Source organism: Elephantulus edwardii, unplaced genomic scaffold, assembly GCF_000299155.1.
Source record: "Elephantulus edwardii isolate Elephantulus edwardi_28Jun2011 unplaced genomic scaffold, EleEdw1.0 scaffold00033, whole genome shotgun sequence".
NCBI classification, from domain to species: Eukaryota; Metazoa; Chordata; class Mammalia; order Macroscelidea; family Macroscelididae; genus Elephantulus; species Elephantulus edwardii.
The window spans coordinates 10,062,980-10,079,988 of NW_006399783.1; the positions used below are offsets into that span (position 1 = coordinate 10,062,980).

At 40.0% G+C, this 17,009-nt stretch overlaps 1 protein-coding gene across 1 annotated transcript in view; it reads left to right on the forward strand.

Moving 5' to 3' along the window:
- KCNIP1 (Kv channel interacting protein 1) overlaps nt 1–17,009 on the forward strand; it is a 646,152-nt gene that overhangs the window by 606,170 nt on the left and 22,973 nt on the right. The window contains exon 2 of the mRNA XM_006884338.1: nt 14,369–14,493. Coding sequence (XP_006884400.1) covers nt 14,369–14,493 — 125 coding nt within the window. The remainder of the gene's footprint in view (nt 1–14,368; nt 14,494–17,009) is intronic.

A 17,009-nucleotide genomic window follows, 5' to 3' on the forward strand; every position in this document is an offset into this window, starting at 1 on the left:
CCTTCTATGAGGTGGATTGAGTCAGTGACTGGGTTAATCGGGATGGGTGTGTCAGAGACAATGAGATTGGCACAGGATAGAGCAGGGTTTAGGGCTGTTGTACATAGGGTCGCTATGAGTCGCAAAAACTCGGCAGCACATAACAACAACAACAACTTAACTTTTTATTTCCTCCCTTTGCTTTAACTTCCTAGTGTTCTAGTGCAATATTTAGAGTCTCTACTCATATCTATCTCGGTCTCTTCTCCATCCTCTTTGTAATGACCTTCTATTATTATTACTATTTTACTGGTTTATTTATAAAGTTCAAAAACATTTTTTTTCACACAGGAACTTTCACATTTCCTTCACACCACCACCCTCTGACCCATCATATTGTACAACTCTGTGATTAACAGCACCCCCTCCTTGCCCCTCTGCTTCCACCCTCATCCCCTTGGATCCTCATACTCATTCTACAATAATGATTTTATACAATATTTGTCCTTATGGAACTGAGTTAGTTCACTCAGCGTAATGCTCTCCAGTCACTCCCATGTTAAATAGTAATTTACAAAATTTTTGCTCACTGTATGAACATACCATGATTTCTCAATCCATTCTATTGTAGTTGGACATCTGGGCTGTTTCAATATTTCTGTGATGGTGAATAATGCTTCTATGAACATTGATGTACAAGTCTCTGTTTGTGCCACAGTTCTAATTTTCTTGGGGTATATTCCAAGCAGTGGAATAACTGGATCATACGGAATTTCTATGTTCAGCTTTTTGAAGAAATGCCAAACAGCCTTCCAGAATGGTTTACCATTATACAGTCCCACCAACAGTGTATGAGAGTTCCTATCTCACCACATCCTCTCCAACATTTATTACTTGCTGTCCTGTGAAACTTTGCTACTGCTAATGGAGTAAGATGGTATCTCATTGTAGTTTTTATTTGAATCTCTCTGATTGTCAGTGATGTAGAGAATTTCTTCATATGACTGTTGGCCATCTTTTTGTCTTCCTCTGTGAAAGTTCTTTCCATGTCTTTTTGCCTATTTTGTAATTAGGTTATCGGTCTTTTTCTTGTGGAGGCCCAGGAGTATTCTGTAAACTTTTGTTATTAGACTCTTGTCTGAGCTGATATTGCCAAATGTTTGCTTGTAGTCTGTAGTTTTCTTTTGACCCTGTTGGAAGAAGTTTTTGATGCACACAGGGATTTAATCTTTAGAAGATCCCATTTATCAATTTTATCCTCTTCAGATTGTGCGTATCTGGCTGTATTTGGCAATCTCTTTGTACTATAGACTAGGACTTCTAAGCTAGGTCCCAGGTTGTCTCTTATGAACTTTATGGTTTTGACCTTTTGCCTTCTTCATGAATGATACTCTTTATATCCTCCCACAGATCATCTGGTCTTTATTCATTAGTGTTGAAAACCTCAAACCTGTTTTTGAGATGGTTTTTTAATTCAGGTGGGATAGACTGAAGGTCAAATTTTGGTGCTTGTAGATTTAATTTTCCTTAACTTCAGTTTGAACTTGCATTTAAGTTGATGGTCTGTTGCACAATTAGCACCTGGTGCATTTTTCACAGCTGATATTGAGCATCTCTAACGATTCTTTCCACAGATATAATGAATCTAATTTCTGTGTAGTCCATCAGGTGAGGTCCATGTGTATAGTCACTATTGGTGGTTTTTATAAAAGTTATTTGCAATAAATAGATCATTTCTTTTAAAAAATTATATATCACTCTATCTCCAGCCTCATCTGTAACCAAGTCTAAATTTTTCAAATTTGTGGCTAACATTGAGAAGAATGGGAATATCAGAACACTTGACTGTGCTCATGCAAAATCTACAGTTATCCCAGGAAGCAGTCATCAGAGTAGAGCAAGTAAGCACTGCATAGTTCAAAATCAAGAAAAGAGGGTTCCAGGGACCTTTCTCCATAGTTTTCCATGTACATGCAGAACAGATCATTTGGGAGGCTGGACTTTATCAGGAGGAATGGCATCATGATTGGAGACTCAACACCCTACATTATGTAGATGGCACCGACTTGCTTGCTGAAACTGACAAGGAGCAAAAACATATGCTGCAAAACGTCAAGGACTGCACTCTTCAGTTTGAATTGCAGTTCATCATCAAGCAAAGAAAGATTCTCACCATGGGGCCAACTGGCAGAACCATGATGGATGGAGAAGAAATTGACTGAGATTATTAATGATTTCATCTTGCTCAGATCCACAATAAACACTTGGCATCAACAGTCAGGAAATCAAAAGAAGAATTAAATTGAGAAATTCTATTAGTGACCTCTCCAGGGTGTTGAAGAGCAATAATGTCAGTCTAGAGACTAAGGTGCACCTGACCCAGGCCAGAGTCTTTTGCACTTACTTACTATGCATAACAGAGTTGGAAATGATTAAGGATAACAGAAGAAAATTTGATGCTTTTGAATTGTGATGTTGGAAGCGTATTGAACATATAATTGACTTCTAAGAGAACAAACAATTCTGTCCTGGAGATGATGAAACAGGTTGTTCCTTGTAGGGAAGGATTTTGAAGCTCAGTCTCATATACTTTGGGCATGTTACCAGAATGGACCAGCCCTTGAAGAAGGACATTATGCTTGGAAGGGTGGAAGGTTAGTGCAGGAGAGGAAAACCCTGGATGAGATGGACTGACATTAACTAGGGTTTGGGGGGTAGGTATGTCAGATACAGTGAGATTGACTCTGGACAGGGCAGGCTTCAGAGCTGCTATACATTGAGTCCCTATGAATCTCAGGCTACTCAATGGCCCCTAACAAAAACAACTATCATCCTCCCTCCCCAGAAATTGCAAACAGAGCTTGACACTCTCCTTGCACAGGTCCCAACCAGTATGCTCATCTTCAGGTCAACAACAACAACAACAACAAACCCAACAACAACAATAATAAAAACCTGTTTGTTTTGGGAGAAAGATTAGAGGAAAGGAATATACTATATAATGAAGAGTTTTCTAGTCATTTTCTTCTTTTAATCTTCCTTCTGTTGAAACTAGCTGCATACAGAGATTTTTGTGGAACTCTATTTTGTTTTCAGACTATTTTCAGAACTGAGGTGTAAATGAATAAGAAATGTATAAATTCAATTTTACTTAAAAGGGACAGGAGGGCTTTAAGATTAAGAGAACGAACGCTTGGAGCAAAACATGATTTGAGTTTTATTGAACCAAGAAGACTGGAAAAAATGTCTAGAGCACTCAGAAAAATCTTTATCAAGGCTCAGCTCAACACTCCTGGGACTCATTGTTAAGTTTATAAAATTCAGAGCTGATGAGTTTGTGTACTGAGTGACTTTATGACACCTCCAAGCCAGGTGGTAAGACTTTAGACTCCAGGGTCCTTCTCTTTCCATTCTGCTCCAAACAGCAAGGATCTTTACACCTGATTATGTTAGGGGAAACTATCAATCAGGAAAAGGCTTCTAAACACACTCAGAGCAAACCAAATCAACCATGATGCAAAAGAAAGAAAAGATCACATTGTCAAATGCCTGTATGCTATCCCTCATATAGTCTCTAAGACAGACAGCATTCTTCAGGCGACATTAAAAAATGAGCCACTGAAAATATTAAAAAATGTGATTTCAAGATGGGAAGCACAGTATCCTACTGTATAGACATTGCCACATAAATCGTTTCCAGCTCTAGTGTGTCATGCTCTTTTATATTCTCCTCTGGGTACAGCCTTAACAATATCCCACAAGTTCTGATGTGTCATATTTTCATTATCAATTTGTTCAAAATAGTTTCTCATTTCCATAGGGATTTCTTCTAAGATGCCTGGGTTACTTGGAAACAGATTGTTTAGTCTTCAAACATTTGGGGAGTTTTGAGTTTTCTTTCTGCTATTGATTTCTTGCTTAATTCCATTCTGAACAAAAACATTCTGAGTAATTACAGCCCTTTGAACTTTGTTGAGACTGGTTTTATGGCCCAGGAGTTAATCAATTTTAATGAGTGTTCTATGTGCACTGAAAATGATGTGTAGTATTCTGTGATTGCTCAATAAAAAGAATTGCTATGGATTCTACTCCAATTCAAAATAACACCATGTGTGTCAGAGCAAACTGTGCTTACAGGTTTCAGTGACTGATTTTTTGGAAGTGACTAACCCTTTTTTATTTTCTCATATGTCTCTGGGTGAGTTTAAACCTCTAATTTTTCAGATAGTACCCATGTGTTACCATTTGACCACCTCAGAACTACAGGATTGTTGGATAAAGTGCTCTGTATGTGTCATTAAAGTTCAAAGAATTGTAATTACTCGAAGAGGCCAAGTTTGTTAATTGTGTTGTGCAGATCTTCTGTAACCTTACTGATTTTGTATGCTCCTTTTATCAGTTATAAAATCACCAACTATGACTGTGAATTTGCATAGCTCTTCCTTTAGTCTTTTGCCTTTTTTATCCTTTCAGACTGTATTATGAGTGCAAACTGATTTATAATTGGTGTATCATCCTAGTGCATGGAACACTTTGCATTATTAAAACTCCCTTTTTATCTCTGGTAAAGCTTCTTAACTATTTTATCTGATGTTAAAATAGCCTTACCAGCTTTCCTTAATTTGTGTTTTCATTGAATGTATAATTTCCTACCCTTTCAATTTCCCACTTTCTAAGTCTTTATGCTTGTTAGCAATATTGGTGAGAGTTTGGCTCTCATCTTGATTTTTCCATTTGAATTTTAACCATTTTCTTAGCATGCTCTGTTAGTATAGTTTTCTTCATATTTATCCTGCTTGAATTCTGTGGTGACTCTTTAATCTGTGACTTTATATAATTTATCTATTTTTTTAAAGTATGATTTATTGACTTCTTAATTACTATTTCATATCATTTTTTAACTCCTCTTTTCAGAGCTCCAATTACACATATATTGCAACTTTTCCTTAGTCCTACATATTTCCTTCTCATTTGTACTGTTAATTCCTTCCCCACCCCACCTACCCTTGTATATTAGTCTACAAATTTTTCTATTGTCCTACTGGACAATGAATAAGGATGACAGAAAAAAGATTTGATGCCTTTGAGTTGTGGTGCTAGAGAAGAGCATTGAACACACTATGAAGTGCCAAGAGAACAAACAGCTCTGTTTCAGAGAAGGTGAAACCAACTTACTCTCTGGGGGCTAGGATTTTGAAGCTTTGTTTCACATACTTTGGGCATGTTGTCTGGAGGGACCAATCCTGGAGAAGCACAATGCAGGAGAGGAAGCCCTTGGACGAGATGGATTAGCAGAGTGAGTGGGGTATCAGCGGCAAGTGTGTTGGAGACAGTGAGACTGGCCCAAGATAGGACAGAGTTCAGAGCTAATGTGCACAGGGTCGCTATGTGTTGATGGTACATAACAACAAAAAAACCACAACATTAAATTCTTAATTTTCTCTTCACCTGTTTCTAACCTACTGTTAAATCCATCTGTTGAGCTATTGATTTCAAATAATGGGCTTTTCAGTTCTGGAGATTTGTATTGGCTTTCCCCCCCTAAATTCTAATTCCCTGGTAGTGTTCTCTTGTCACCATTATTTCAAGGCAAACTTTAATATGTGGAACAATTTGGCTATGACTCTTACGTACTTTCTCTTGACCTCTGTTACTCAGGAGTTAGCATATGCCTTAAGAAGTAAGTCTAAAAGTATTCTATTTTAGGACATTATTTTTATCGTAGGAGTATGCAATGAGGGTTGTAGAGTGGATTATATTGGGGGCTAGGGGGTGGGGTTTGGGGAGGTATGGCGGGGTTGTGTACCAATGAGGGAGTTTTTCTTTTGCTTTTCAAGGAGAGGAGCAAATGCGGGGGGGAGGGGTTTGTGCGGGGAGAAGGGTGCAACAATGAATGAATGGAATCCCAAAATCTCTGTAGATGTTCATTGAAATGAAAAATAAACAACCTAAATAATAAAAAAAAAAGAAGTAAGTCTGTTGTGCTACCAGCTTAATTTTTCTGTGCTTACCTTCCTTTGTGGGAATCTTGGTGAATAACTGAATGTCTTAACAGGACCAATGTCCAGTTTTTGTCTCCTAGGCCCTATAAGATTTTCAGAAATTCTGCTGACCTCTTCACCCATAGGACATTATGAGTCTATTCATACTTTGAGCTGAAAGGCAGTATTAACTGTCAAACTTGCCTTAGTGATTTATCTTATCTTCAAGATCATATCTTCTCAGGTAATGATCTCCTTGGTCATTCTCCCATGACTTCAAGCAGATGTGATTTGTTTTATAGTCTTCTTCATACTGTTCATGGAAGTCAGCTCTGCTAAAGAGCTCACCATTTCTGGAAGCAGAGCTGATTTTGGTTTCCGTACCTTTATATATGCTCTTTACTTGCTTTCTCTGCCTTCAAAATGCAAATAAATTATCACCTTCCCATGAAGTCTTCCTGACATCCTTTCCAGCTTCCTAATGCCAAGACAGCATTTACTAAAAACCTTCCTCCTCTCTGTGTCTTGGCTCTTTCTCTCACTGCTTTGAAGTAATTTACCAATTCAAAGTTCCAGATCAGTCCCACATATGCTCTATACTTATCCCATGCCAAATATAAACACCTGGACACATGCTGTTTTTAATTCTAGCAGTTCTTAAAAAGCAAAATGGGGGTAAATTCCTGCTTGACAACTAAGTAACAGCTGCTCTGCTTTGGTGAGCATTTCCTCTCTAGTTCTAGTATCCCCATTCTGTACAGTTGGGTACTCTATCACCTGCACTCATTTAAATGACTGCCAATGATTCTAGGTGTCTGCGTTTGTAAGGGATGGTCTGTGTGAGTGCTTTCCCAGGAGTCTGTGAATTCCATGTGAACAGAGATTGGGTCTTGTATTTTCTGTCCCAGTATCTCTCATCACATCCTTAGTATGCAAGAAAAGGTCAATCTAAATCTGTCAACTATCTCTATCAAAGCACCTGGTCACGAAGTTCAGTGGGGCAGCTATCTCTTTATAGCTGTTGTTGATCTCTTCAAGTCAGTTCCAAATCATGATGACCCCAGGTATAATAGAATGAAATGTTGGCTGCTCCTGCACCAGCTCCATATTCATTGATATGTAGGAATCTACTGTTTCAACTAGTATGTCTATTCAGCTCATTGGGAGTCTCCCCTCACTTTTGCTGAGTTTAGTAAAGCCTTACCATAGAATTCAGGTCAAGAGACAAAAGTAGAAACATCTATCAATGGATACCCATCTATACTACCACTGTAGGGCTCAACAGGAAAATAAGATAGGGTTAAGGGATGTAAGATGATGGCATTTAAGATTGTGGTGAGGCTGTCTTACACACCCCAGATAAAGGGCTAGGTAAAGACAGGAGTACATTTAAATAACAGTGGATAAAAGGAAACCAAGCTGAGCAGCAAATGTTGTTGTTCAGTGCCTTTGAGTAGGCGATTCATAGCAACCCTATGAATGAAAGTCCTCAACACTTGTGTGACTTTCATCCTTTCTACAGGTTCATAGGGTTTCCGGAGGCAAGCTATTATGGAAGTGGATGCCACTCCTGCTTCCAAGCTTGTTTTAACCAGGTTGTGCCACCAAACACTGTCCACCATGGGTAACCAACCATTAACACATTTGACACATCAGTGTCACAGTGTTCAGCTTCACAGCAACCACAAGTTACCTCTGTGGACATGCAAGTTATCTCTGTGGACATACAAGGGCTATATGACATAGAAAAATGTTTGACCAAAAACAATTAAAAACAGGCTGAGGGCCACAGATCAAAGTTACCCACCTTTGGCTTGGTAGCATCACTTTCTGTCCACTAGGCCAACTGATCTCTCTCTCTAGCTTTAAAAAAAAAACCAAAACAACCCAGCAGGACCACAGCAACTACAGCTTCTGTTTCCTGCTCTCCAGGACCCTCTGGCAGCATAACCTTGATTATTATTCAGGTATGATATTTTGTGTTATATTTTGTAGTAGACATAAAAGGAAACTTACCCATGAGTCTTAAGATACTGAGCTCTGGTGGCCTAGTGGCAAGACACTGCGCTGCAATCCCAAAGGTACACAGTTTGAGGCCACCAGCTGCTCCACAGGAGAAGGATGATCATTTTGTTCAACAGCCCTTTTTCTTTTTGGTATATTTTCAACAAACCCTTGTAGTTCTTGTAGACTACCAGATTGTAAGCTCCATGAGTGCAGGTAACAGAATGTTTTTGTTGTTTTTATCTACTCTCAAGTTGGATCCACCTCACAAAAAAATTATGTATGACAGAATGAAACCTTATTCTGCTCTGTGCTGTCTTCATGGTAGTTGACTCCATTGTTGCAGCTACTGAGTATTTTGGTGCCTTCCAAAAGAAGGGACTTGGCTTCTGGTATCGTAGTAGACAATACGCTATTGTGACCCATAGGGTTTCCACTGACAAGTTCGCAGAAGGAGGCCACCAAACCTTTCATCCTTGTCTGTTGTGGTTTGGAAGCGCTACTGAAACCTGTCTACCATGAGTAACCCTGCAGGTGTTTATAATCCTGGTGGCATAGTTTCCAGCTTATTATATATACAAGTCAATATAGTAGGACCAACTGTTAGATGGGTGATGAAATATACATACAGTAGGCATTTTAATTGATACAAGTGTGGGTGAGTAATACATCATCTTTGAAGATAATCAAATGCAAAATAGTAGAGACAGTCATGGGGTGTCCTCATGGTGGAGGGAGTCTTATAAGGTGACCTTCAAATCACGCCTCCGGTATTTTCAAGGATTCATCCACATTGCGCATCTGCCACGCGCCATCCCATCTCTCCTCCGGCTGCATGGCTGCATGGCTGAGGCATGCTCAGTGAGCTGCTACTGGGAGCCATGGGCCCTGGGAGGCCACCCATTGCTCTTGCCTGTTCTGGCCGTGGGAAGAGGACAGGGAGAAGACGAGTCCCAGCTCTGCTTACCAGAGGAGCACAGGCCCCTGCTCCTATGTGGAGCTGCACCATGGTCTGGACAGACCCCCACCCTCAAAGCTGCGTCTCCATGGAAAATGAACGTGTATTTTGCTTTTTTGATGAATGGATTTGGTAAAATGTTTTCTTACTCTTTCCTAGACATCGCCTGGTGGTATTACCAGTATCAGAGAGGTAAAAAAAGTTTAACTTGACTACTTTGGTCATATTCCTTTCAAAAGAAGAGCTTCTTAAGAAAGTGTGTGTTTTGTAATTAGTCTTCCCACTCACCAACTCTTCTGTGCCCTTTTGTTAGCAAACAACCACTTATAAAGAAAGAGTTGGAAATGTTCTTTTGGAGATATTATAGGGATAGCTTTGCTCCTCCAAAGAATTCTGTTTTCCTCTCATGGACAACAAGATACGTGTAAAGCTCAAGGTCAACGTATGCCTCTGGTGTAGCAACTTTTTAGAACAAATGACCTGAATTTAAAAGGTTCCCCCCCCACACACACACACTCTTGATTATCTAACATAATCTATAATTTCTAAGGTAGTTGTTCCTTATTATTTTATCCTTTTATTCTGTATTTATTTCCTATCATTAGTTTTAAATACTTGGTGAAACAAGATAGAATATACTTAAATGAACAGGTGATGAGAGGCAGACAGGCAGATTGGCTGGTGTGAAGTAGAGGAAAACTAGGGTAGTCATTAAGCAGACATCGGGGACCACAACTTCAAATGCCTATGGGGCTGGACTGGCATCATAAATTCATTAATGGAGCTTCAGAAGCACTAGACCCAGTGGTTGCCCAGCCACGTGCTTGGCTCCAATAGGTTGTTCTACTGCTGGACCCTATGGCTGTCCAATCTCAGCTGCTTGACTCCAATAGGCTGCGACTGACTCATGGCCACCCTCCACTGAGTATCCAAGGCTGTAAATCTTAACATAAAAGGATTAACTCGTCTTCTCACATGGAGTGAGCAGCAAGTTCAAACTGTCAATATTTTGATTAGTAACCCACTACTCAACCTATTAAACCACCAGAGTTCCTAGTAGACCCTTACTTTGTGAGAATTTTGAGGTGAGGGTGGCAGGTGATCCCATTTTGCCAGAGAAATCCAAATATTTATGTAAACCTCTCATGTTTGAACATTAGCAAGTAATGCCAAATGAATTAAAACACAAAGTATAGACCAAACAGGACATGTCCTTGGACTTCATTCAAGCCAAGGGCAACCATTTTGTAACCTCCAAACTAGATGGGTGGGTATTGAGTCCAACCCAAACAGTCCATGATGGGGAAAATTCTTTTCAATCAAAGCGAAGGTTTGATCATAGGAGGTAGCCATGAATCTAACAGAAAAGGCATCATCACAAGGAACAACTCCAAAGTCTTGGGTCTCTTGCCTCTTCTTATCTGAGACTCAGAGCTTGTCAGGGGCAGGGCTTATGTCAGGGGCAGAGACTATAATACTTTTTGCTCAAGACAGAAGTCTACTGAGTAAAAGGCACATGGAAGCCAGAGCAGGTGAAAGGGGACTTGTACTGACTGAATTTTAGGTCCAGATCTGTTGCTAAATGATTGTGTGACTGAGGACTCAGGCAGAGCCTACTAAGGGGCAGAGTTCTTTCTCCTGTGCCATGGGCTCCGTGCATTGAAAAATACAGGAATTCCCTAAAAGTGTAGATTACTGAGCATGTTAGCCTAAAGTATTCATCACACTCTTAGAAGAGTCTAACTCTAAAATACTAAGGACATTTAATCTGAATCACCTGCCCCACCTACAGTTAGCCTGGGAATTTCCTGTCAAGCCTCCTCTACAATTGATTATCTTTTCTCACCTTAATTATGCCCCATGATAGAGACTTCATGACTTTCTAAGGTGCTTCTAGTTAGAAAGCTCTGGTGGAGTAGCCAGAAGGGAGGGAGTTGCACTGCTAACATCAGGCCAACTTTCTGGTGGTTCAAATCTATCAATGGTTCCATGGAAGAAAGATGTGTAGTCTCCTTCTGTGTGATTTACAGCCTCAGAAACCCAATGGAGGGTCAGCAGCAAGTCAGTTCAGACTCAACAGCCACACGTATTTGAGTTTTGTAGTTGGAATATCACTTTATCGTAGTGACAAGGTATTAACTGACATAAAAACACACTACAGATTAAAATTGCAAGTGGGAGATAACGCGCGGTTGCCTTCTTATATAGCAATCACATTGTATTAAACCTCTAGGTTCAGATTGATCCTTACCATCCAGCCACCATCTGATCTAGTAACTGACTCATGACTCTTCTTAATAAAAATAATACCAGATAACATTTAACTTTGAAAACTCTTAATATCAGAAGAAACTGTTGACTCCACTGGTTAATTCTAGTCCATTCCCCTCCACTCAGTGACCCGGGCTACCCTCCTTCCTTTCCTGTGACCTCGTCTGCAGTCCCAAGGAACCCCTGAGGTGTGTGGGAGGAATGCAGAAACCCCTATAGCTGTGTCAGAAATTCCATGACCAGAATCAGAGCTGAGTTACCCAATAAGCATAGTACCAACCAGTCCAAGTATGTCTTCCGACCAATCTGTGTTACACAGTTTCACCTGTCCCCACCCCATCAAGCCAAACTCCACTGTCATGGAGTCACTTTTGACTCATGGCACTGCTCCGTCAAGTTTCCAAGGTTACTTAACTCATCATTCTCCCATGGAGGAGCTGGTGGATTTGAACCACCAATCTTTCAGTTAGCAGCCCAACATGCAACAGGTTATGCCACCAGGGTTTCTTCACCACATCAAAGATCTGGAACTGATCAGCACAGATCAGCAAGTAAATATAATTAAACCCGTGTGTATCTTGCTCAGTGGAAACTGATGTATACTGTGCTTACTGGTCAATCCTCTTCTGAGAAGTGTAGAAAGAGGGGAAGGGAGAACTGGAAGGGCCCTAGATATGCCTCCATGAGACCACAGGTATCTACAGCTTAAATCAGCATCTCAGTAGCAAGTCAGGACACAGGAGAGTCACAAACAACATGTTTCCAAGTAGGAATAGTTCAGAATAAAGAATAAAATAAATCTCGTGTTAGTAAGGGAAAGTTTTATCACATTTTTCTTCAAATCATTTCATATAAATATTTGAGTATGTGTCTGTGTATCCTGGATTGTGATATAAACTGTAGCTCTTAATATGAAATACAGTACAGTAGAGGAAGGTTCTAGAATCACTAGTTTTAGCCCCCAACACCCACACAGAGGCTACTTCCCAGAATCTCGAGCTCCAAAGACGAGAATTTCCTTCTGTGACTGATTTAACCGCAGCCTAACAATTAGAGGGTGATGAGAAAAACAAAACGAAAGCCTGAAGAGTCGATACTCAAAGACTCAGCTATTAGAGAATCCGTTTGATATGGAAATTGATCCCTATGCCCAGACAGCAAACAAATCATTTATTAATAAAGTCCAGTTCTACCTTAATGAAGTGGGTTTAATATTTGCTATTTCAGTAATTACTTAGTGCATTTTTAATAAAGGAGGTAGCAAGCAAATGTTTCCAAATCAAAATGATTCTCTAATATATATGTATATATTTCCCAGAACTTGTGAAGAATTCAACCTCAAGAAGATTAATGGAAATAAAATGCTACTGGGGAGAAAAATCAAGCTTCTGATTGAGATAGATGTTATTCTTTCCAAAAAAAATATATTTGTGCCTTTCTTATTAATATTTTGTTATAATTATCATCTCTTTTCATTCAGTTAAATATCTGTAAATATCTGTTCTTTTTTAAAAAAAAGAGGTTCCATTAAACCAAATACTGTGAAATTTAAGTCAACAACTGTTTTTAACAACTTAAAAATATATATCAGCTTCCTGAATTACTCTTTGTGGAATATTTTTTTAGAGTAGGCCCTTTAATTTACACATAATCACTGCAGTTTAGATAATTTAAATAATTGCTACATTTTGGCAATAAACATTACATTAATTAAGGGCTATGTTAGAAATATTAAGAACATCCACCACTTTCAGTTGTGTTGTATAAACAGAAATCTTGTTAACTTGAATCATTTGCCTTTTGCATGCAGGGATAAGGCGATACTGTTACCAAGGAAGATGGCAATTGAATTATTGCCAGGTTGTTCTGCCTCCCTTTGTAGCCGCACTTGAATGTCAATTTACCTTTAAGAGTATGTTGTTGCTGTTTGGTGCCATTGAGTTGAATAAATTGATAGAGACTCTATGAACAGTAGCTCAAACCCTGCCCGATCTTATGCCATTCTCACAGTTTCCTGATGTGTGGGGAGCCAATTGTTTCAGTAACTGTGTCATATAGAAGATATAATCTTACTTTTATTAATTTTTTTTTACCTTGGTATCAACGTATCCAATAGAAAAGAGGCTGGGGCAGAGAAAAACTGGCACCAAAGAGACCAGTACTCCTTCTCTGAGGTGGAGAACTAAGCCTCTGTCTCAGGGGATGGGATGGGACGTGGTGGGTGTGATTCCCAGCAGCCCACACCCATCCTTGTCAGCCCAGATTGACAGCTCTTTTCAATAAATGGATTGAACCATGTTTGCTCTGCATGCGAAAAATATGCAGAAGGGGTTAGATAGAAAATGATTCTTAGTTGGAATAAATCTATAGAAAATATTCTGGCAAGACCCAGAGGAAAACACCCACAGATCCCTCTGTAATGGGGAAACATGGAAAATTCCAACTTCTTTGGCATCTGTGATTCATCAGTTGGAGATGGGCAGGTTTATCACCAAAATTGACTGTCGTGTGCTATCCCCTGAGTGCAAAACTCTATTCCATTGCAGTATATGTGGGAGAAATAGTCAAACTGCTACTTTAAGACTCTTCCCCATGCTTAGCATCCTTAGTTTCCTTTTCCTAGATCCAGGAATTTCTAGTAAATGCCACAAAATGATACACAAGAAAATATCCTCAGATTTTTTTAACATTAATATTTTATATTCTCTAATTCCCACTTATTACTAAAATAGCCTTCCCCTAGTTAGCCCAAATGGTAACAATTTGGTCTATGATTTTTTTAAAAAAACTTCTATTTTTACCCAGATTTAGAGAAGGGAAAGATCATCATTCAGCTCGCTTCTCTGTGCCTCTGGTATCTCAGAAGGTTCAATGAGCAAGAGTTGGAATGTTCAAGTTACTTTCAAAGAAAGGGAATTACTTTCACATGTACTTGTTTTAAGTGTATTCGTCCTGACCCCCAATTGAAATCTGTCCCCAACACTTACACTCCCTCAGGATACACTAGGAATCATGGGGTGGGCCGGTGGTAAAATGGGGCTCAAGGCAGGATAGTCACCTGCAGTGTGAACCTACCCCTCCGGTTCGGACGCCATCCTTTTGATGGCCCAGGCTGTGGTCTGACAAGAGTGACAGTTGAGGACATCTACTCCAGTGTCACCTCCTCTGGTTCCAGATAAGATTGAAGATGAGCTGGAGATGACTATGGTTTGCCATCGGCCTGAGGGGCTGGAGCAGCTGGAGGCCCAAACCAACTTCACCAAGAGGGAGCTGCAAGTCCTTTATCGCGGCTTCAAAAACGTAAGAGCCACATGGCCTTGGGAGTCATTGGTGGGGAATCCCACATGTTTTAAGGTTTCTCAAATGAAAAAAAAAAAAAATCCCAAGACCTCATTTCTGCAAATAAACTCACTTCATTTCACGGCAACTGTAATGTGTGTCAAAGCAGAAATGTGCTTCATAGAGTTGGCTGAATTATTAGAAATAGATCACATAATCTTCCTTCCATCTGCGTGAATCCAAACCCTCAGTCTTTCAGTTTGCAGTGAATTGCTAATTGTTTGCACCAGGCATAGACTCTCCAAATGCCAAGGGACCTACTCAGGGAAATTTTTTATGTCTGTAAGCGCACAAGGTAGGATAGATCTGTAGAGAAGATACAAAAGCAGAACCACCTGGTCAGAAAGGAAAGCTTGGACAAGGATGAGGCTTGTGACTATAAATTGCATGACTCCCCAGAAATTTCAGAGTGACACACTTTCAAGAAGTCACTGACTCAGGTGCTAGCCTTACCATGAGACAGATACGTTCTCAATCTCCTTGTACCCAAAATGAAGGAGTCAGTCATATGCTAATCAAACTCACAGACACTGATAATGTGCGCTAAATGCCAGTGTGTTGTACTGACAGCAGAACCAGAGCCTCCTCTCTGCTCACCAGCACCTTCTCTCTCACTCTTTAGCTGCATGGAAAGTAAAATTTTTTTATTTTTTTAATTTTTATTTATATTAATGAACATTTACAGAGATTTTGGATTTCCATTCATTCACTGTTGCACTATTTTCTCTACCTCCCCCCAGTTCATTCCTCTTTTTTTTCTTTTTTTTCCCCCTTGAAAGTCTGTTTTAATTGTCCCATTGCCACAGTGCTTGTCAAAGCCAGTTCTGATTAATCTCCTTTGTCAGTGTGTCCTTTGCCATTCCCTATCACTCCTCACTGAGAGAGACTTCACCCTGATTCATAAGGAAAAGGGGACGGCATATTCTCTTAGCTACTTCCTGCTGAAAAGTGATGCTGTAGGTTTCAGGGTGAAGATCTTCTCTCACTACTCTAAAGGGCCCCTTTGGCAATAGAGAACATGTAGACTATTGTGGAAACTGATTTTGGAATTTAGATGCACTGTTATCAATTGTGCTTAGCCATACATGTTCATATCCTTGAAGATGTATCATGGAACTGTTGCAGGCTAGAAGACACAAATTTAACAAGTTAAAAGTACATGAGTCAAAAATTAAAAGCAATAGTATTCCAAGCAGAGGTTCCAACAGTGGCACAAATCAAGTTACAGAGGGAAGGTAGTTCTTAAACTAAAAGGCTTATTGACTAGCACTTTGTCTATTATAGTGTACAGGTTAGGAACCACAAGATGTAGAAGCTCAACTACATCATTTATTGTTCTTAAGTCCTGGACCAAATTCCATCTACCACTGGGTTGTTTTACAGCTCAGAAGTCCGGATGCAAGGCAGAGGTGAAGTAAGGAACTGTTTATGAGGTTTTCCGTCAATTCCAACAACTAAGAAATAGTGAGAATAGTTGGGACCTCAGAAGGCTCTTAGGCCCAAATAGTAGGCTCTTGTGTCCAGGAGAAAATGAATATACTTACCAGTAATGTCAGTGCTCACCCACAGCTGTTCTGGGAGGGTCTATCATTGAAGCGTCCTCCTTTGTTTCCAGCTGGGAGCCGGGGCCTGTCAGTCCTGTCAGCCACGAGGACCTGATGTGGGCCGTCCTTGGCCATGTGTCCTTCAGATCCACACTCAAAGCAAGTGAATGGGAGCTTTCTCTCTACTCCCTTGCCTATCTGTGGCTCTCGTCTGTGACACTGTCTACTGAAGTGGCCCAGCTTTCCACAGTGGAAGCAATTCTGACCTCCTTTATTACCTCTGGGTGGCACTGTTTATGAGTAAAGTAAAATCTTAACCAAAGATGTAATCAGAGTATAAGGAATTAACTGGTCTATTGTCTTCTCATATGCATGAACACATTTCTGTATTCTCAGGCCAACCTTCAAGCTCTTTGATACAATCCTGAGTACTGTTTTTTTTGTTTGTTTGCTTGCTTTTTGGGTTTTTGTTTTGTTTTGTTTTTATTAAAGAACTGTCGGAGTGCAATATTTTTTCCAAATCCCAGGGTGGGCAGGGAGAAGGAAGGTGCTTCTCATCACCCTCTCTCTTGGTAGTCAGACCTTAAGTCCAAACTGCCTACAGACCCAGTGCTCTCCAAGGTGCTGACTGGTTCCATTTTCACACACCTGAAAGTTCTCTGACATGCAGAGATACCTCTATTCTGCATTTACCTTGTGCCTGATGCCCTACCATTAGACCTTCTTTCCTTTCATGACAGAAGCATTGTTATCAGCTAACCACTGGGTCAGAGCAGGGTGCTGTGGGAAGATGGCCCAGGATGAGCTGACAAGGACCAGCATCCAGCAAGGAGCAGGCATTGACTGGGCTTTATCATGGGTTCACAGCCACATTAGTTTACATAGTAAGCCTCATTAAAACATTGTACTGAAGCTTATTTCTATATGTAAGAA